The sequence below is a fragment of the Orcinus orca genome, chromosome 15 (genome assembly GCF_937001465.1).
Source record: "Orcinus orca chromosome 15, mOrcOrc1.1, whole genome shotgun sequence".
NCBI classification, from domain to species: domain Eukaryota; kingdom Metazoa; phylum Chordata; class Mammalia; order Artiodactyla; family Delphinidae; genus Orcinus; species Orcinus orca.
Window position 1 is genome coordinate 32,592,303 of NC_064573.1, and position 22,484 is coordinate 32,614,786.

At 36.4% G+C, this 22,484-nt stretch overlaps 1 protein-coding gene and 1 pseudogene across 8 annotated transcripts in view; both read right to left on the reverse strand.

Moving 5' to 3' along the window:
* Positions 1-22,484, reverse strand: part of PIK3C3 (phosphatidylinositol 3-kinase catalytic subunit type 3) — a 155,094-nt gene that overhangs the window by 52,212 nt on the left and 80,398 nt on the right. For all 8 annotated transcript variants that reach the window (XM_033412469.2, XM_033412470.2, XM_004283538.3 and 5 more), the window contains 6 exons: positions 18,717-18,784; positions 12,199-12,304; positions 10,602-10,718; positions 5,138-5,269; positions 2,831-2,959; positions 2,103-2,172 (listed from right to left, as the gene is read on the reverse strand). In XM_033412469.2, coding sequence (XP_033268360.1) covers positions 2,103-2,172; positions 2,831-2,959; positions 5,138-5,269; positions 10,602-10,718; positions 12,199-12,304; positions 18,717-18,784 — 622 coding nt within the window. The remainder of the gene's footprint in view (positions 1-2,102; positions 2,173-2,830; positions 2,960-5,137; positions 5,270-10,601; positions 10,719-12,198; positions 12,305-18,716; positions 18,785-22,484) is intronic.
* LOC101273498 (integrin beta-1-binding protein 1-like) lies at positions 19,698-22,474 on the reverse strand (annotated as a pseudogene).

Below are 22,484 nucleotides of genomic sequence, written 5' to 3' on the forward strand. Positions count from 1 at the left end.
TTTGAAAATGTATACACTACAAACCTAATAGCTTAAAGAGGTCTATAAACATTGTATTTAGTATACACTGGCATTTACATCATAGGAAATACAAGGAAACTTTAAAAAAAAATTAGCTGACAATCTGTATGCTTCTCAAGGCCAATTTCTATTATTATACACAAGGAACACAAAGTAATAGGCTAGGCTTCTTAAATCTGGAATAAAAATTTCTTTCTATAGTATTATAACATATGTCAATTAAAATTATTCTGAATTTAAAATCATTTTAAGAAATCTGGAATTGTGGAATATCAATCACCTAACCCTAAAATTATAGTATATTCATTGGCTTTCTTTGTGTAATACTCCATCTTCTGCCATTCCCTGGAAATGATATAAGAGGGAAGTATAAATCCCTTAAACTACCAAAAAGAAGGGAAAGAAGATAGTATACAGGAGAATAAAGAGAAAAAGTAAATCTGGTAAGTCTAGGGACAACAAAAGAAGTATAAAACTACAAATCTGTGAAAAAAAATCAACGTTGAATGATGGAAACTATTTCAGGATCATAACCATGATCTGGTTTTGGTAAGTCTTACATTATAATCATTCACATGCAAATTAGGAGACTGTATATTTCTTTAGAGTAAGAAATGTATCATCTATTCTTATAAATACTGAACAGTCTGCATTAATGCACTTAACAGACGTTTATAGTTTTTCTACTATGTAGCAAGAACTTCGTCAGATAAGCAAAAATAGAGCCTTGACCCTGCTTTCAAAGATCTTACAAGCTTGCAAGTTTTATTGAGATAAAAACTATGAATGAAAGAGAATAGCATAGGGAAACCTATATTACAACAGGGATCAGAGGACATCTGACATCTGAACCGTGTTTTGAAGGATAATAAAGATTAATTAGTAAAGCGGAAAGGATATTAAAGACAATGATCATATAAGACTGAAAAGAGCATGGTACATTTGAGAAAATGGAAGGTGGCTGGTGTGGCTAAAGCCTAAGAAGCAAGGGGGAGAGTGGCAAGAAAGAGGTGACAGAGATAGGTGCAGAAGTATGTCATACCATGCAAGAACCTGTAAACTAAGCTAAGGCTTTTGTCTTTGTCCCAAGAGCAAATGAAAGCTAAATAAATCAATCTATGTAGGATGGTAGAATATTTGCACTTTTAACAAGATCATTCTGAGAGAAAAATGGGAACAGGAATTAAACCATCAAAAAGATTTGGGGGTGGCCCAGAGAAGGGCAGAAAGCCTAAAATAAAACAGGTACTTGTTTCTTCAAGATACCTAAGGGTAAGAAGCTCTAAGAGTAACAAGATTATAAAATTTACAATAGGCATTAGGCAAGCATTCCTAGGGAATCTTCTGCCAAACTTCCAGAGGTTACTCAATATCAAAAAGACTTAGATACATATTAAAAAAAAAATTAGTGGATAAGGCAACATCATCTGCTGAGTGGCTTGTATAAGCAGGGCACAGCCTCTCTGGGTTTTAGTAACTCTCAGTAATGATTCCAGATACAGATCACCATGGAAGAAAACTACTGTAGTTTGTAGCTACTGAAAGTTTTTACTGCAAAGAAATACATCAGAAAGGTGCTAATTTTTCTTCCAAATATGTTGTTTAATGATTCCAAGAGGTATAAAAGGAAGGAAGGACAGAAGGAAGAATGGGAGGGACGGAGGGAGGGAGGGAGGGAGAGACGGAAGGTAGGCCAGCAGTCAGGAAGGCCCAAGTGGTCTTCAGTGTTACACATGAGTTCAATCTCTAACATTCTTAACACTTTTCAATTGGAAAAGGAAAAGTAGGGTTTCCCTGGTGGCGCAGTGGTTGAGAGTCCGCCTGCCGATGAAGGGGACATGGGTTCGTGCCCCGGTCCAGGAAGATCCTACATGCCGCGGAGCGGCTGGGCCCGTGAGCCATGGCCGCTGAGCCTGCGCGCCCGGAGCCTGTGCTCCGCAACGGGAGAGGCCACAACAGTGAGAGGCCCTCGTACCGCAAAATAAATAAATAAATAAATAAATAAATAAATAAATAATAAAAGAGGAAAAGTATACTCATTGGACACTGAAATAAATAATAATGTTATAAAATAAACTTACCATGTTTTGTACTAGTGGCTAATACTTTATAGGGCGTCAACTTCAAATCCAGATTTTCTTTTCGTAGCAGCTTAAGATCAAAAGTTATATTAACCAAATGAAAAGACTGTTATAAAATAGTTTTGCACGCAAGTACTATAGCACTTTAATACACAGAGATTTAGAAGGTAAACCTAAATTAAGGCTTAATTAAATCAATTAGTTAATTTAACTTTGATCATCAAAATAAATGTATTAAGCACTTTACACGGTGGCATGTCAAATTTCTTATCTTTTTCTAGATCACTGTCAGTTTTTGATGAACAGAAGGGTTCCTCCCAAGGATTTATGCAGGCCTTACTGGTCACAAAGTATTTTAGAACACAGAAAAAGGAAATGAGGACAAATATTTTCCTTTATAAGCCAGGGACAGAAACAGGATTTTAAAAAGAAGAAGATTTAATTGACTAAGAGGAAGAAAATTACTAAGTTTAACACTGAAAGAACTTAACTGGGAAAAACATTTTTATAAAAAGGAACACATGCAGTTTCATTTTATACTAATCATAAGAGCCATCCTGCAGTGTACAAAAACAACTAAATTTGCTCAAGATCAAGTGGAGATTGTTCAGCTTTCTAGGACTGCATCTGAATGTTACAAAACAATTCTGTCCATGCACAGCATATCCACTAAATCATCAATTTCTAAAATGAAAATATGTTCCCTACCAACATAAGGTTATGTTCACCTTGTCCATGAGTGAAATGATTTGGAGAATAAGTTGATCTTGGCGTAAATCATCCCCATGCTTAAATATAACTGGATATTTGCCTCCATCTTCTGTCTTAAAGAATAACTGTGCAGGCATAAGGGCACTCTGGAAATAAAAATATTATTTTCAAATTATATAAGATGGAAATGTGGGGAAATTTATAATAATCTAAAGAAAAGAAATGAGTCTAATAAAGAAAACAAATAATAATAACCTTAATTTATACAGGCCATGAGAAATAATAGCATAAAAAGTATCAGACAGAGGGATGAACAGACGTGTGACAAAGCAAATACAGTAAAATGTTAATAACAGGATAGAAGAAGTGGGTATACAGTTGTTTACTGTGAAAGTCTTTCAACTTTGCTGTATGTTTGAAAACTTTCATATAAAATGTTGGGGGAAAAGGCAACAAAAATGCTTCAAAGAATATATGGTTAGAACCTACAACCTCTAGTGGACTGAAACTCCAAACTTCAAATTATCTTAAATTTGTAGTATCCTTTTATCACCTCAGGCAAAATTTATTTTATAAATTACCTTGTACCCTAGCTCACAAAAGCTCAAGAAGAACTGGAAGTGATCTTCCTAAAGATAAATGATAAGCAAGAGGTTCTTTGTTGTAATTTCCCTTTTCAGATTCGGATCTGATTCTGAAATTTAGATTTCATCTGAAATCTAATGCAAGCAGCTGACAATCTCAGGATAACTAAGCACTAATCCCAGTGCCTTAAGGGGTTCACTCCCCATGGAGATCTAGCTTTCATTCTTAAGCTAAGGTCTACAAAATACTGTTTAAAAATACTGAAAACTAGGTGCATAACCTTTTCAGCTCTAAGGAGTTCATAAAAAGACAACAGGAATTCATGGATTCCCCTACAACTCTGTGCAGACATTTCAGTGTATGTACAAGCATATGGGTAACATTCTAAAGTATCCAATCCATCACTTTCATTGGACCCTTAAAGACATTCATGACTCAAAAATCGTTAAGAATTATAATGCTAGAGTTATGTAGTAAACACTCTAGAACCATTAATTGCTAACTGCAATTCAGAATTTTTAAGAATGCCCACGTACTTAATAAGAGCTGGAAGAAAAAAATCAGGACTGAATATTAGGATTAAAAAGATGTCCCATGATATTTTATTGACCATCTACTTTGTGTATATAAGACATAATTATAAAATTATATTAAGGGAAAAATGGATCCAGAATACACCTAACAATAATGATAGATTCTTATGCCCCACTCTTACAACTCCTGCTCTATGTCTTAGATATTCTTTTTTATCCTGTTTGCAAAAAAATAATAAAACTCCTTTTTTGATTCACTGGTTTTGATTAGTCCTAAGGGAATGAGAATATTAGAAGCAGGTCTTATTTGGGAGTTCTAGCAAGAACTAAGAAATACTTGCATTTTCTCTCCTGTACCAGCATTTTTCAAATTGCAAGATATAATTCAATAATGAGTTTTAAAACCAATTAAATACGTTGCAAACATTTAAAAATTAATGCAACAGAACAGTTTTTAAAAGAATAGAAACTATTAGAGTCCATAATATGCAGTAAGGTTAAGTACTGCTTTATGAAACTTACGTTGCAGTTGTGTGAGCTGGGCTGCCATGGGCTGCCTTTAAACACACCCTTAAAAAAATCAACCATTTTTTACTGTAATCACACCCCTTTTCATATACCCAAGTTGTTGATCTATGAGCCCTTTCTTATCTGATACAAAGTAATATCCCAATGCAACTTATGCCCTTCCACCCTTAGAATCAGAAGACCTAAAACATCATGCCTCAGAGAGACCTTTCAATATGATGCCCAGCAGATAATGATGCTTCTTCACAAGTAATGATGCTCAGCCCTTTGGCCTGCTTAGAGAAGGCAGCTGCTACCAGTTCTTTCTAACTATCCAGGTGGTGGCCAGCCAAAAGAAAGTCTGGCATGCTATTAAGGACTAAAGAGAATTACTACACTTGAAAATACAAGAAAAAATTTAAGTCATAGGTTAACTAGAACTCATATCTAACCACGGGAACTTATAATGTCTAAGTTTGCGATTTAACTTTTAATTTTTTTTAAAAAAAAGCTTACATGAGAAAAATCAGGTGATTAATAAATAGTTCAAAAATTAAAGATTAAAAAATCCAGATATAAAAATATTTTATACATTTCACATAAAAATGTCTACTGATAATACAAAAAGATCTTAAAACACACTGATAAATAAAAGGTATCTTTTTTCAAAGGTAGTGTCTAAAGATCCACCACAATTACCTTAAATAATGTAGCTGTTTCTGGGATTATTCCTCTAATTTTCACCTGGGGTTCTAAAGGCAATGGGATAAGTTCCACATCGGACAAGTTCATCTTTTCGTTGTCTCCAAGCAATGCCTGTAGTCTCTCATTCTAGGAGAACAAGTTAGAAAGTACTAATTAGGTTAAAATGGAAAAGGGGTTTTTAAAGCATATGGTAAAGACATAAAGACTGATTCTATTAACTTTAAAATATTTGCAAAGCACCATAAAAGTTTATGCGAAGTAATACAACATAAAGGAGAGAGTATGTGTGAGAGACAAGCACTTATAATCCACCTGACAAAAGCAGCAGCATGCTTTAAAAGGAGCAATCCCTTGACCTATGAAAAGTTGGACTTTCATAAGGTTAGGGAATATGTTTCTCTTGCTGCAACTGATAATCAGGGATATACTCAAGCTGGACTTAAAGATGCAATTTCTATTTTCAAAGGATCTGTGAAGTCACAAGGAGAAACTAATTTCATTTGAAGCTTAATTTCTCATGACCAAATATTAAGCAAGAATTTCATTAGCTGTTCCATTGCATGTATTGGGTTTAGAAAGTAAACTCAATTTACTTGGAGGAATTTGGACCTTACCTTTTACTGTTCATTGACTCTGTCTGATCGAACTTTTCCCAAGATATCACCATTTATTTATTTCCTTTAGCTCACATGCACGCTGCATTGAGCCAAGATTTCAGAAATTGAGAAATTCAAGCCATGATGAAACAGCTTTGTCATTTAGCAGCATCTATAGTGTTTAGACCAAGCCCATCTATTCAATTTCAAAATAACAATCTATTTCCTTTGAAAGCTGTGAGAGTATTGCATTCTTTAAACAGGTGAGCTTGTTCTTAAAGGGAGAAAACTTGACCTAATACACTGGGCTTCTTCCTATTTCTCAAACATGTCACACATGCTCCCATATCAGGGCCTTTGTGCTTGCAGCTCCTCTGGCTGGAATAGTCTTCTCTAGTTATTCAGTGGCTTGCTCCCCTACTTGCTTCAGGTTTCTGTCCAAATGTCAACTCTCAGTGAGGCCTTCCTGACTATTCCATTGAGAAGTGAAAAGCTGCCTTAATACTCGAACCCAGCACTTCCTATTCCCCTTTCCAGCTTTTTCTCCAAAGCACATGACGCTATCTAGCATAAAATATATTTTACTTATTTTGTTAACTTTCTCCTCCAACAGGAATGTAAGGTCCTTACATTCTAAAGGCAGGGATTTTTATATTCACCTCTGTATCCTCAGAACCTAGAAAAGTGCCTGGCACACAGTAGGCATGTGATACATTTTTATAGAATAAATATTATAACATAAAGAAACACAAAGTGAAAAGAGACTACTGAACATTCAAAATGAAAGCTTTAATTGTTTTTTAAAAGTGTGGCATCAATGCATTTTTATTGGAACTCAAATATCTACATTCAAAGACCTCAATCAAGAGAATTTTTCCTTAAATGAGATCAGCAAAGGAAAGAAGGTGGCAACAATATTATTATTTGTTTTACCATCTGACACCTAACTCATGGATCCCCTGGCCACACATTTAACGCCGTTGCACTCACCAAGGCAACTCTCTCCCAACTTCGTTATGAGGGATGGAAAAGTACTATTACATATGATTGCAAATTATTAGCTGTAGTCATTTCATTATTCCTAGTAATAACACAAATAATGGTGGTAGAGAGTCATCTTGGCATTTCGCTAAAACTCGAGGGCTTGTTTCTAGTAAAACTAAGTAAATAAAACTATGTTTGTCTTTTATCACATCATGAAAAACTGTCTGAAAAGATTTTTAGCCAATGTTGATACTATATTTAGGACTGTCTGACTTAAAATATAGGAAAAAACAATATGTGTTTTGCAATATGTGGCAAAAACAACATTTATTTGGGGGGACTATAAGTGCTGTCTCCAGTAGGGAGTCAACTTCCAGAACAGCGAAAACTGAGGTGTATCCAGAGGCTCATGGGTGGTGAACAAAAGAGTATGTCACATAAGAACAAACTGCGGTTTAAATACATGCCCCAAACTGACAGTCAAAAGAACAGGCATTCTTTCTGATGGTGGGCACTGGGGTCACACTGCTCCTCACCAGGGCACCTCTGGAGAGAAGGGCTCCAGGAGGAACAGCAGTAGGAATTTAGTTATTTAACCAGGATTTGTGATTCTTCTCAAAAACAAAGAAAACGCCGACTCAATAAACATGTGTTTCTCTGCAGCCTATTTTCTCCTCCCTAACCTCGTTAACATTATTCCCTGCACGCATCTCTGCCAGACCTGATCCCCTGCCTTTAAATTCCTGACTCAATTTTTCACCTTTTAGTCTCTCCGCCTTCCTCTCACAATTCTGAAGGACAGTAAAATGTGTTGTGGTGTTTTACAAATGTCACCAAGAAAGATTTTCCATTTATGGGATTAGGTAAAGAGAAGATATCAGATGAATCCTTCATATCATTTGGGCAAAAGATCAGGAAAAATAACATCTGAAGAACAGATGCTCATCTATTATCATCAAGTAGAAACCTCACCCCGTTGAGAGCAAAATCAATGTACTGGCCATGAGAACACATTGCCAGTCACTATCACTAGTTCTGCAACCTTGGGTGAGTTACTCTGGACCTTCTTTTTCTCAGAAAAATTCTAGTCTAAATAATCTCTAGAGGTTCTTTCCATGTCAAATAAATTGTATTCTAAGATACTAAGATTCTAAAATGAGAGCCAGAAAAGCACTGTAGATAAAAATATGGACTCAGAATGTCTGGGTACAAATCCTAATTTCAACACTTACTAACTGAGGACATCTGGCAAATTACTTAACCTCCTACTACCTACTTTTCCTTACAATTGGGATAATAATAGTACCTAACTTATAGGGTTGTTGTGTGGATAAAAATCAATGTATATAAACTCATAAAATAGAGTCCCATACATAATCTGTACTTCTAACCACTCCTATTACTATAACAGGCCTCATTTAATTGCACTTCACTTTAGTGCACTATGCAGATATTGATTGCATTGTTTACAAATTGAAGGTCTATGGCAACCCTGTGTCAAGCAAGACTATCGGTGCCAATTTTCCAACAGCACTTGCTCACCTTGTGTCTCTATGTCACATTTTGGTAATTTTCACAATATTTCAAACTTTCTCACTATTATTATACTTGTTATCATGATCTGTGATCAGTGATCTTTGATGTTACTATTGTAATTGATTTGGGGCATCATGAACCAAGCCCCTATAAAACGGAGAACCTAATCGATAAAACGTTACGTGCGTTTTGACTGCCCCATTGACCAGCTGTTCTCCCTCTCTCTTCTTCCCCTATTCCCTGAGACACAATGTTGAAATTAGGACAATTTACAACCCTACAATGGTTTTTATGTGTTTAAGTGAAAGGAAGAGTCACAAATCTCTCACTTTAAATCAAAAGCTAGAAATAATTAAGCTAGTGAGGAAGGCATGTTGAAAGCCTAGACAGGCCAAAAGCTAGGCCTCTTATGCCAAACAGCCAAATTGTGAATGCAAAGGAAAAATTCTTGAAGGAAATTAAACTACTATGAACACATGGATGATAAGAAAGCAAAACAGCCTTATTGCTGATCCGGAGACAGTTTTAGTGGTTTGGATAGAAGATCAAACCGGCCACAACATTCCCTTAAGCCAAAGCCTAACCCAGAGCAAGTCCTAACTCTCTTCAATTCTATGAATGCTGAAAGAGGTGAGAAAGCTGCAGAAGAAAAGTTTGAAGCTAGCAGAGCTTGGTTCATGAGGTTTAAGGAAAGAAGCCATCTCTACAGCATCAAAGTGCAAGGTGAAGCAGCAAGTGCTGACGTAGAAGCTGCAGCAAGTTATCCAGAAGATCTAGCTAAGATAATTAACAAAAGCGGTAGATGACACAGCCTTATATTCGAAGAAGATGCCATCTAGGACTTTCACAGCTAGAGAGGAGAAGTCAATGCCTTGCTTCAAGGCTTCAAAGGACAGGCTGACTCTCTGGTCAGGGGCTAATGCAGTTGGCAACTTGAAGTTTAAGCCAACGCTTATTTACCATTCCAAAAATCCTAAGGCTCTTAAGAATTATGCTAAATCTACTGCCTGCTCTATAAATAAAGAACAAAGCCTGGATGACATCACATCTGTTTACAATATGGTTTACTGAATATTTTAAGCCCACTGTTGAGATTACTGGTCAGAAAAAAAAAGATTCCTTTCAAAATATGACTGCTCATTGACAATGCACCTGGTCACTCAAGAGTTCTGGTGAAGATGTACAGTGAGTTAATGTTTTTTATACCTGCTAACATAATATCCATTCTGCAGCCCATGGATCAAAGTCTGATTTTGACTTTCCAGTCTCAGTACTTAAAAAATACTATCATAAGGCTGTGAGTGTTAGTGATTCCTCTGATGGATATGGGCAAAGTTCTGGAAAGAATTCACCATTCTAGATGCCATCAAGAATAACTGTGATTCATAGAAAGAGGTCAAAATATCAACATTAACAGGAGTTTGGAAGAAGTTGATTCCAACTCTTAGGATGACTTTGGGAGGTTCAAGACTTCTGTGGAAGAAGTAACTAGCAAGATTTGCTAGACTTAGAAGGGGAGCCTGAAACTGTGACTGAATTGCTGCAAACTCGTGATGAAACTAACAGATGAGAGGCTGCTTCTTAGGGATGAGCAAAGGAAAGTAGTTTATTGAGATGGAATCTACTTCTGGTGAAGATGCTATGAATATTGGTGAAATGACAAACAGAGGATTTAGAATATTCCATAAAGTCTGTTGATAAAGCAGTGGCAGGGTTTGAGAGAACTAACTCCAATTTTGAAAGAAGTTCTACTATGGGTAAAAATGCTGCCAATGAGCACTGCATGCTACAGTGAAAACAAATTGTTAGTGAAAGGAAGAGTCAACTGACGTGGCAAAGATTAATTATCTTCATTGTTGTCTTATTCTACAAAATTGCCCCAGCCACTCCAACCTTCAGCAACCACCACCCTGATCAGTTAGCAGCCACATCATCGAGGCAAGGCCTTCCATCAGCAAAAAGAGTATGATTATCTGAAGGCTCAGATGATGGCTAGCGTTTTTTAGCAATATTTTTAATTAAGGTATATACATTGCTTTCTTTAGGCATAATGCCATTGCACACTTAACAGACTACAGTATAGTCTATACTATACAGTATAGTGTAGATCTAACTTTTATATGCACTGGGAAACCAAAAAATTCATGTGACTCACTTTATGGTGATATTTGCTGTACTGCAGTGGTCTGGAACAGAACCTGCAATATCTCTGAGGTATGGCCGTAATTGCATGATAAGAATTCCATAAAATATATCAACCAAAGAGACAGTACCAAAACTCAGTATTTTATGATACCAAGACATTATTAGTCATAAACAGAAAGCAAAGCCCAAAGGTTTACCTTTTTCTTACGATTTCCACTTTCACGCTGAACTGCCTTCATTAGGTGCACCAGCCGATCTACAAAGGTCTGCTGTGCAGCCAACAAAGAACGCATAACTCTGACAGACTTATCACCCTGAAGGGATTCAAAGGAAAGAAAAATTAATTCTATGTAGCATAATGATTAGGGTTTCTTCAATAGCATGGGTGATCTTTATTCTTTTAATAGCCACAAACTTCACCACAAAGTAGTATTGAAAAAAATTATCTTTATTCAGAGATAATGATAAATCTGTTATCTTAAACACCGCCAACTCTTCCACAATTGAAAATTAACTGAATCTTCAGCGAATACTGGTCTATCAAAAATTGTACTTTTTTTCCCACACGCAACCATGTGACAAGACAGAATTCATTCACCCAAAATGTATTCACTCACCAGTTCAATAAATATCTGGAAGCCTATAATTTCTTCAAAAATGTGCTGGGCATACAGTAGAAACAATACTATCCTCAAGGAAATAAATATATACTTAAAAAAAAAAAGTTCTCAAAGAGTAATATGATATGCTTGCTTAGTAAAACAGAAGTCATAAAAACTAAATGCTATAAAGTCTCATGTAGTAATTCTCAGTTCATAAAATATTATAAAATAACATTTTCTCATTTAATCTCTCCAATTACATTGATAAAGGCAGCTTGGAAATTGTCATCCTTATTCGAAGATGGAAATTTATGCTCAAAGAAAGTGAAATTTCCTCACAGGATGACAAAGGTTATAAGTGACAGAGATTATGAGAGGACCAACTGCTTATCTGCTAGTCAGTTAGATATAGAGAATCTCTGGCCTCTGAGAACTGTACAAAAGTTTAGACTCAAAGAGTTCAATAAGATGTGACTTAAGTTTTTAAGAAAATTTAAATGAAACATGAAACAGCAGATAAAGATGTTCTGAAGTAAAATATTACATTTCTACAGCAAATCACAGTTAATGTCGTGACAGTTTTCTTTTCATTGCCTGTGCACCTTCTGCTGGCTGAACTGTGACACTGCCTTAACAATCACAAGAATACCGGGCGAAAAATGGCTTACATACCTCTAGAAACTATAAAAGCAAAAATATAAGTTATATAGAAAGTATCTGTAATATGATCATTACCAGATTTATATAAATAAACCTAGTCTTAAAAATAAAAACAGAAAACAGAGAGTGAAATAAAAAAGCAAAGCTTTGGGGGTTTTTTGTTCCAGGTATAGGTTTATTTTACTAAATCAGGAGTCAACAAACTTACTATAAAGGGCCAAGGATTAACTACTTTAGGTCTTGTTGACTATAGAGATTCCATACCAGATATTTATCTCCCATTGGAGTACAAAAGTGACCACAAACAATATGAAAACAAATGAGCATGACTATGTCCCAATAAAATTTTACTTATGAACACTGAAATGTGAATTTCACATAATTTTCATGTGTCACAAAGTATTATTCCTCTTGTGATTTTTTACAACTATTTAAAAATAAAAATCCTTAGCTCATAGGGCATACCAAAACAGGCAATAGGCCGGATATGTCCCATGCACCATGTCTGCCAACCCCTACATTAAATGGTTACCTTCAACAATGCTTGGCTGAAGCGTCTCATTACATTCAAGTACATCTCATGGGTCTTTGGATCTCTCTGCTGAGTATCTTGATCTTCACATTCCACTATCACATACCTTAAAAATGTTAAGTCATTCATGTAAATGTGAAATGAAACTCAGAATCATTTTGTAAACACTTATGCCTTTCCATTAAAACAGATCAATTCACATTTGCAAAAATAATTAATGGGAGTAATGAAACACATTTTATTATCACTCTTTTTAAAGCTGAAAATTCAGGAACAACATATATAACCTTCTATAAAGGTAAATTAATAACAGAATGCCTTAATGTGTACAATATCCTAGACTTTCTAAAAAATTTGGCATCAAAATGAGCATTTTCTCCTAATGCTTTATGAGGTACACAGAGCATTAACATCTTCAGAAATTATATAAGCTCACAAATCTACCAAGTAACTCATGAACAAAAATATTTTCAAAATATATGTAATACTTTTGGTATTACATAAGGCTCTCTTATTCTGGGGAAAAACAACAACAACAACACTGAAGCTTTTTTCATTAACATACCTCTGAAAGATAAATTAAAATCTTAATTTTTCCTTTCATATCCAATTTCCCCATTTCTCAAAATTCCATATATAATCTTCAATTTTTCCATCATAAAATTGTGGTTTTAGAGAGTTAAAAAATTTTAAATATAAATATAGTCTTAAACCTAAACTGCTTATACAATTCATATAATCATATAAACAATGACCTGGATTAGATTTTAGAGGTTGTCTAATCCAGTGTTTCCAACTGTTCTGATTGGAACAAGCCATACTAACAAATACATTTTAGATCACAACTCGTTACACACAGCCCATGTGTGCACACAGATGCATAAAACTGAAAAAAATTTCACAAAGCAATATTCTATGAACAATATGTTAATATTTGTTACTCTGTTCTATTTCACTTTTCTTTAAATAACAAATGCTAGACTGTGAGCCTTAAAACTGATTTCAGTGGATAATGATGTGCAGTTTCAAACTTGCTTATTTTATCAATAGCGAAACTTAGAGGTGGCTGTATCTTGCCCACGGTGGCACAATTGGTTGACTGAAGAGCTGAAATCAGAACCCTGGACTCTGGGGTCCTCGGCTAGAATTCTTTCTACTAAGCTTACTCTCACAGTTTGACCTTTAAAAACCACATGAAACTTTTCAACTTCCTTAACTGATAGTATTTCACAAATCTCAAATCACAGGGCTTACTATTTCCCTTTATACTATTTCTGGAAAGAAAATAGTTAACCATCTAGAAGGTAAACTTCATAAGAGCAGAGAGCTTACAATTTCATGGATTTAACAAGTATCTCAATGTTGATAATTCTCAAATATTAATATATATCCCTTTTCCCACATCTAAGGCCTAACTTTGCATGTCATTAGGTGATCTGCTTTTATATTCAACTACCCTAATTTTCAAGCAGCAGATCCCCTTTTCAAGACACTGCTTGTCATTTTTAACTGAAGATGTGTAAAACTGAAGTTATCACACTAAATGAGTTATTTTTCTATCTCAATTGAAGGCATTATCAATATTTCAGGCATTTAGGCTACAGTTTGAATCACGTGAGGTTGTAACCAAACCAGAGAACACAGGTTCTACCTAAAACTATAACCGGCACTTTGTGTTTTATTTGTGGTCTGTGCATCTAGAGCCAAACTTAGGTTACATTCCCTCACTTCAAACACCTATATCCAATTAGTCACTAGGCCCTGTTGATTTTTTCCTAAAAAATGCTTCTTGTAGTTGTACTGTACCACTAGCAAGCCCTGTCTGGAATCAACCAGCAGATACCTCTCACCTAGCTTCTCTAACTCTAAAAACAAACCCCTTATTGATCAATACAATCATCCAAATTTTTCTTCTTTAAACTACCTTCATCATGTCCCACCTATATTAACAAAAACATCAATGGTTCCCGCTTTTCTACTATTTTAAAACAGTTTCTGTGGCCATAAGCTTCTGGTTCAAACTTCCACCATCTCCAATTCATGCATTCACACTCCAATCAGCTCGACTCCCCACCACCCCCACTTTGTGTTTTTGCTCATATTTCGGTACTGTCTAGAAACACCTTCCCACCTCCACCTTTCCTTATTCTACCCACCCTTCAAATACAGGTGACACTCCGTCTCTTCCAGGAAGTTTCTGCAAACCCTAACAATTTCTTTCTCCTCTGCCTTCCTAAAACAGGCACAGCCTCTCATACAACTTGTGCTGATAATGTTACCTTGCTCGTCACTGTTTCACACATTTACTCCTAGCTCCTTTCAGAGATTATAAAGAAACCGATGCCAGATTCCGTATCTTAAAAATCTTTAGTAGCCCTTGACATACACAATATAGTCTTACACAAAGAAATGTTTTAAAGGTTGATAAAAGTTAAGAGCCTTCTCCCACTGACTTCCCAGGTGATCTGGAAGTCCTCAGAGTTGTATAACCTAACAATAGAATTTTCTGTAAAGTGGTATGAGGAACTAAACCCTGATACTATATCTACCTTATAGAATGAGAGTTCTAAACCAAAAATTCAAGAAAGCATTTTTCAATCTTGAAACTGTCAATACAGGTTCAAACCCAGTCCATACTCTCTAACCCTTTAAAGTCCTTGACTATTCCCATCACCTTAGTATATTCATTGTGTTTTCCTGTGTTTACACGGCAACTCCTTTCTAAAGGAGTAATACAGATGACCACAATATACGGCTCCACTGCTTTGTTCAGGTCCCATTGACTGCCAAGTAAACACAATGGCTGCAGCTACGTGATAAAGGTCACATATCAAACACCTCTCAAAATCATTCAAGCCAAAGTTCTTATGCAAAGGAAAAGTCCATCTAAAATAAAAATGACAGTGTCATCTCCAAAATGAAGGACAAATTTAGATCAAGACTAGAAGACCTAGATTTGAGTCACTTCTGAATTCTCTGTTCTCAGCAGTAAGGAGACTCTACAAAGCACTCTCAGGTGCTTCCTTGAAACCTGTCATCTTCAAGTAGAAATGCAGACAAAATTGCCTGGGTACCCATCATATGATGACATCAGTGGGCTACCTGTTTCCTGGCAATTTCATTTTGTGAGGTAAATAACCTTTATTACCTTGAAAGGTCTTAAAAGTTACAGAAAAACATGTCAAGGCAGCCAAAGTTTACTTTCAATTTCAACATACTGGAATAGCTATAAAAATAAAAAAAACTGCAACAATTTATAGATCCTGATGCCCAACACTTTACAGACTGGAGACTATAACTCCCCTCTGAGGTTTAAAATGTTGACACTATTCATTTTAAAAGGATTGTCTGTACTACTGTAGGCCTCTAAGGATTCAACTATAGCAGGAATCCTGTTTAAATCAATGGAAAGGGAACAAATGAACAAGGAAATTCAAAATGTTCAAAAGGAAATAGCACAATCAAGTAAAATTTATATTTTAATACATCTGTTATAACAGAGTAAGCTTAGACTGAGAGGCATATAAATTGTTAAATGTGATTAATATTTTTATACTATTCTGTCCAGGTTCAAAGGAATAGAATGATTATTTTAAGTCAATTATTTGAAATTATTTCCCATATTTTCACCCTACAATCACAAAAGTGGTGTGTACCAAAGTCAGAAGTCCACATCAATAGCTTTTTCTTCCCCATGAGTGTTTCTGAATATGAAATATGCAGATTATAAATATGGGAAAAACAATTACTCCTCAGAGAATGAATAGACATAGCACATGCTATTGCATCAGTGAATCAGAGACATAGTGGGAAAACACAAATCAAATCTAAGTTTGATGGAATGCTTATAAGACTGGGAGCTAGGGCTGTACTTTGTTTATTATCTATGGAGAAAACAAAGTGCTCTTTCTGAACAGAAACTGTTGCCTCGTTGGAAACTGCTCATCTAATAGGTTTTCTACTGTTCAGCTGCTTTCAGAATGGTTTGAAAACTCTTCCTACTTGAAATAAGATATCAAAGATGCTATCGCAACTAATTTCAAATTTTACAATGAAATCTGGTCTATACTCAAATCCAAAGAATACATAATTTTAAACACCACATAATCAGTATACATACATATAGCTCTTATAATAGTGACTACTCTAGACTATAAATTCTGAGCCACAGTAAACTTTCCATGAATATCACAAGGAAATAAAAATATCTATAAAGGAATTCTTAGTAAATGATTTTTAAAATATATAAAACCTTAATTTTAAATACCTAAGAAGCTTAAAAGTACTTACTCAAACCTTGGCACTGTGCCCCACACATTTTTTTTTAATTTCCATTGAATTATTTACCCAGATTTTTATGAGGAAATATTTTTCCATAACACCAGTGAATAGACATACACTTAAGAATTCAGATTAGAATATGGAGAACATTAGGAAGCAAGAGGTTACATTAAAAGGAAATAGTACCTATCTGGTAATACAATGATTTCTAAGCAAAATTTTCAAAGTAAAAATGGTGATTAACAACTAGCCAAAACATTTTGTGGAAGTATTTTCAAGGACACACTGAAAGTTACGGTGAGGGAAACGTGGTTTATGAATATTATATTAAATTCTAAAGTAAAAGCAAGGAACTATTTTTCCTTCCACTACTAAGGCCAACAGGAAAAATAAAATTACAGGTCCCAAAGGGGGGGAAAATGAGTGATTTAGTTAAGATTGTTGAAAGGGGAAAAAATGAGTGATTTAGTTAAGACTGTTGAAAGTGGTTTTTCTTCAATGAGAAGAGAACCGTGAAGGCTGAAACTAAAGAAATATTTGTTATGTAAGTAATGAACACCCACGTTTATTAAAGAGCCTTGATTTATTTATCTACTTATTGGCTACAAGAGCAGTATCCAGATAAGATTATGTTTGGAGAGTGGGAAAATGAAGTTAATGATTTGACCTACAGGACAGTTCTCCAACTCAGTCTAAAACACGGAAAGCAAAACACCTCACTATTCTTCAAAAACAATTACCTTTCAGAATGAACAGCTATTAATTTGTACTGTTTAAGTTAACCGCAGTAAACTGAGCAGTAAGATTAGATCAGAGATCATTTCTACAGTTAAAAAAAGTATCAAGTTTGGGCTTCCCTGGTGGCACAGTGGCTGAGAGTCTGCCTGCCGATGCAGGGGACACGGGTTCATGCCCCGGTCCAGGAAGATCCCACATGCTGCAGAGCAGCTGGGCCCATGAGCCATGGCCGCGGAGCCTGCGCGTCCGGAGCCTGTGCTCCTCAACGGGAGAGGCCACAACAGTGAGAGGCCCGCACACCGCAAAAACAACAAGAACAACAACAACAAAAAAGTATCAAGTCTCTCAGGAAGTTTAAAAAAATGTTCTCTCAAATGTACAGAAAGCTTCAGGTAGAGCTTACCCAACTGGCTCTGCCCTTTGTTTGCTCTATAAAACTAGATAAGGCTCTCTTGTCTAGTGTTTAATCCTAGTGCTTTCTTTAATTGAACCAAAATATTTCTCATTGTGGCTTAAGGTACTTGTTCTTTACACTTTAGAATTCTATGACAGATAAAGGGAGCCATGCTTCACATTAATTGTGTCTCAGTAAATCAGTTAGCTTTTCTATGCCTCAGTTCCTCTCTTTCTTTCATGTAACTCACTCAGGAAACCTGCTCTCATGTAAAATAGATACTTACACTTGCCCTATTTAACTTCACAGAACAAATGAGAAAAGGTCACTGACAATACTCTGTAAATGGCAAAATGTGAGATAAATGATCCAATCCTAGTTCAGGTTTTACCAAGTTCAGCTACATCATGCCTCTGCCTCAGTTTCCTCATGTATAAGTAACTTCAAATTCTAATTTTCTGTCCTTGCATGATTCCAGTGTTTTAGTAAATAATGTGAAAATACATAATCCTGAAGGACAGTGAAGTATCATACTTACACTACTTAAATAGCATAAAAGGCAAGCAGACATCAAACTGAAAAAAACGATTATCTTACCCAGTTTTATCTTAGATCCTGGAAAGTTAGTGAAAGGAAGAGAAACTGTGGTGCTAATAAGCATTTCCATTAGCACAGTTGTAAAGAAATACAGCTAGTGTGACAGGGCGAGAGAGAGGCATGGACATATATACACTAACAAACGTAAGGTAGATAGCTAGGTAGCCGCATGGCACAGGGATATCAGCTAGGTGCTTTGTGACCGCCTGGAGGGGTGGGATAGGGAGGGTGGGAGGGAGGGAGACGCAAGAGGGAAGAGATACAGGAGCATATGTATATGTATAACTGATTCACTTTGTTATAAAGCAGAAACTAACACACCGTTGTAAAGCAATTATACCCCAATAAAGATGTTAAAAAAAAAAAAAGAAATACAGCTAGATATAAATACTGCATAGGCTTTTGATGATTGCTCATACTTTATTTTAAACTGCCTTTTTGTTTACAGTATGGGAAAAAACAGTCTTGAACAGTGATGAGAAAATAAACAAAAAATTATTTCACATACCAGTATAAATAATTAGCCAGTGTTGAGTTTTTGCAGGCTCTTGATATCAAGAAGGTACACAGATCTTGCTGAAAGAATTAAAAGAAATGTATACATATTATATTACCATCTGCTATTAACAAGGGGGAAATAAGAGAGTCTACATTTGCCTATCGGTTTTCATCTACATATCTATGTCACAGATCATATTTTCATGCATCCATCTATCCCTCCATCCCACCATCCAGTATTTATTCTAAACCAGGTGATATGTGAGAGGCTAAGGACGCCATGGTTTGCAGAGTTCCTTGTCCTATTGGAAGCTTAACATTTGGTGGAGGAGAGAAGCATTAAAGGAAGTCACAGCAATAGTTTAGATTGGGAGGTCAGAAGGCAGCAATGAGGATGTGATATTTAGGCAAGACCAAAATGACGATATGTACAAAGGCCCTGAACCTAACTGTTCAAGGAACTTTTAAAAGGCTCAATGTAGCTGAAATATGGTGAACACTAAAGTAAAGGATGCTGAAAAGGTAGGTAAAAGCCAAATTGTGAAGACCTTTAAGGTCACACTACTGAGTATGGATTTTATTTTATTTATTTTATTTTATTTTTTTGGCTGCATTGGGTCTTAGCTGCGGCATGTGGGATCTTCGTTGAGGCATGTGGGATCTTTCGTTGTGGTGCACGGGCTCTTCACTGCAGTGTGCGGGCTTCTCTCTAGTTGTGGCATGCGGGTTTTCTCTTCTCTAGCTGTGGCACGCAGGCTCCAGGGTGCATGGGCTCTGTAGTTGTGGTGAGTGGGTTCCAGAGTGCATGGGCTCTGTAGTTTGCAGCACACAGTCTCTCTAGTTGAGGTGCGTGAGCTCAGTAGTTGTGGCGCCCAGGCTTAGTTGCCCCGCGGCATGTGGGATCTTAGTTCCCTGACCAGGAATGGAACCCGCATCCCCTGCACTGGAAGGTGGATTCTTTACCACTGGACCACCAGGCAAGTTCCTTGTTTATTAAAAAAAAAATAAGACACATTTTAACAGAAAAACAAATGATTGCGATTTTATACACTGCATTTTCTTCAGAAAATCTAGAGCAAAGGATAGCTCATATTTCTATAATAGTTCAACACCACAGACTGAAAACAGAACTATTGAGAAAACAGCTGAACTTGCACATGAAGTCTACTTCCCCTTATTGCACAATTCAAGGTTTCTCAGATGACAATACAGAGTCAAACGCAGTGGATAAAACTTTGCAGATTGCCTGTGCTTGTTCCAGGCTGCTGCACTGGTAAACCCACAGGCTGTATTCTTCGTTGCTGGCATCTGTGGTCTTCAGAGCCAATAAGGTTTTTCCTGCCCCCAGACCATCATCATAACAGATCATCCAGATGATAAAATATAGAGTGTGCCGATGCAAAACATCATACTGATCTGATGTGGATACTTTTACACCATACTTAGAAACAACTAATAAATTCTTCCTCCAGAGGAACAAAAGACAACTTTCCATCTTGCTGGGTGACATCTATATAATTTATCAGGTTTAGTCGCCCTTCAAGACTTTTCCCCTCAGAGAGTTTCAGTTTCTCAACGGCACCAACATACTTTATTCGAAATTCTGCACAGGTATCTGAATGACTGTTGCTTTGTACTGAGCTCTGGGTGTAATCAATATCAAGGCTTGCCACAGTGCTGAATCAAGAAAGCCCTCCAAGGCTGGAATCTACAGACTTGCTCTTAGTACTGATTTCAGTATTCTGGGAGCTGCTACTGCTCTGTCGCTTTTTGTCTTTCTGGAACATCTTCCACCATAGCTTGATCCAGAGGCGCCCCCTACAGAATCGAACACTATTTTATCGTCTTCAAAGGTTCCACAGACAGCAGTCTGCACAGATAGCTTCCTTTCCTTCCAACATGGTCAATTCTTGTCAGAAAAACAAGGTACCTCACCGCCACCTGCGATCAGGGTCAGACACCCATCGCCAGGGCAGCCAGAGCCACGGCAGCCACCCCCATTCTGGATTTTATTTTCAAGGCAATCGCTACTCAACAAAAGATCTAAAGCAGGAGAGTGAGATGATCTGATTTACATTTTCTGAATATGACTCTATTTGCTCTGAATAGTACAGACCTGAGATCAGTCAGGATGCTATTACAGTAGTCTAGAAGAGTAAACGGTGAGAGTGGAGATAGAGTGAAGTAACAGATCATTAAAATATTTTGGAAATATAATTAATAGAACTTGCTGATGGAGAGGAAGTAGGAAGAAAAAAAGAATTGACAGTAATTCCCAAATTTATGGATTTAGCAAACGGGTTGATTTGTTACATCATAGATGGAAATTCCAGGTGAGAAACAGGCAAGAGTGTGTGGGGGAGAGAGATGTATTTTGAAACATCAAGTTTGAAATGCCTGTCAGATATACAGTAGAAATCATATTTGGAATATATGAATCTAAAACTCAGATGAGAGAAATGTGCTAAAAATATAAATTTGAGTTTATCACTACAGCCTAGTGCAAGAGGATAAATTGAGAAAAGAAGAGGACCCTGAGGAACAATAAAGTGTCAAGCAGCGGAGAAAGTGCCGACAAAGGAAACCAAGAAGGAACAGCCAGAGAGGTGAAGAGGAAAACAAGGGATGTATGGTATCATCCAAACCATGAAGAGTTAGTTTTTCGGGCTTCCCTGGTGGCGCAGTGGTTGAGAGTCCACCTGCCGATGCAGGGGACACAGGTTCGTGCCCCAGTCTGGGAAGATCCCACATGCCGCGGAGTGGCTGGGCCCGTGAGCCATGGCCGCTGAGCCTGCGCGTCCGGAGCCGGTGCTCCGCAACGGGAGAGGCCACAACAGTGAGAGGCCCGCGTACCGCAAAAAAAAAAAAACAAAAAAAAAGCAAAGAAAACAAAAACGTGTGAATGAACTGATTACTGAATCAATCCCTTAGTTCTGAAAGGGCAAAATAATGAAACTGGAGGTGAATGGTTCCTCAAAGGGCTCCCCTAAGGATTCTATGATCCTGTAATTTAAAATTCTTTTTTTCAGTATTTTCGAATACATCAAGAGGTAGGCAGACAAGCAAACTCTGGTTAACAGTTAATACTGAAAACAAACGTCACTCAGTTATCAACATTAACTCCTAAAATTTTACTAAAAGCAATAATATATACATTTAGAAAATCAATCTTCTTTCTAATATCAAGTATGTATTATTTATTTTCAACATCAGGGATGTGAAAGATTCTTCTCAAATTAGAAGTCTTAGGGAGAAAAATCAACAATACATACTAGATCAACTTCTGCAAATGCACTCCCAAATATAATTTTCAGAGTAGCACTAGCCAAAAAGACCTGTCGTACCTCAAAAATTACTCTGCTTAGCTAAAAGAACTTAATTTTTCTGTATAAGCTAAAAACAGCAGTTTAGTGTATTTCCCCTAGTATCAAAGTCATACATTTCTACAATGTAATCACAAACACCAACAATTACAGTAATGTTTATAAATGTGTTAACAATAAATATTCTGAGTTTCCTTAAAAAAATATTTAAGCCCAGTTTATTTTCACACTGCATTTGAATTCATTTATATGTCCAAAGCACCAATAAAATGCCTTGAACTGAAGATGGCACGTTTTGTTGGGAGGAAAAGTTATAAACATGCATCATAAACCAGGTTATTTAATAAAGTTGTAATATTTAGTTTATTAATCAAAATCAATATTTTCAAGACCAACATTAAACGTTTATCTTGTAGGATCTCTCCTATAGGAAACCTGAAAAGCTTTGTACTCAC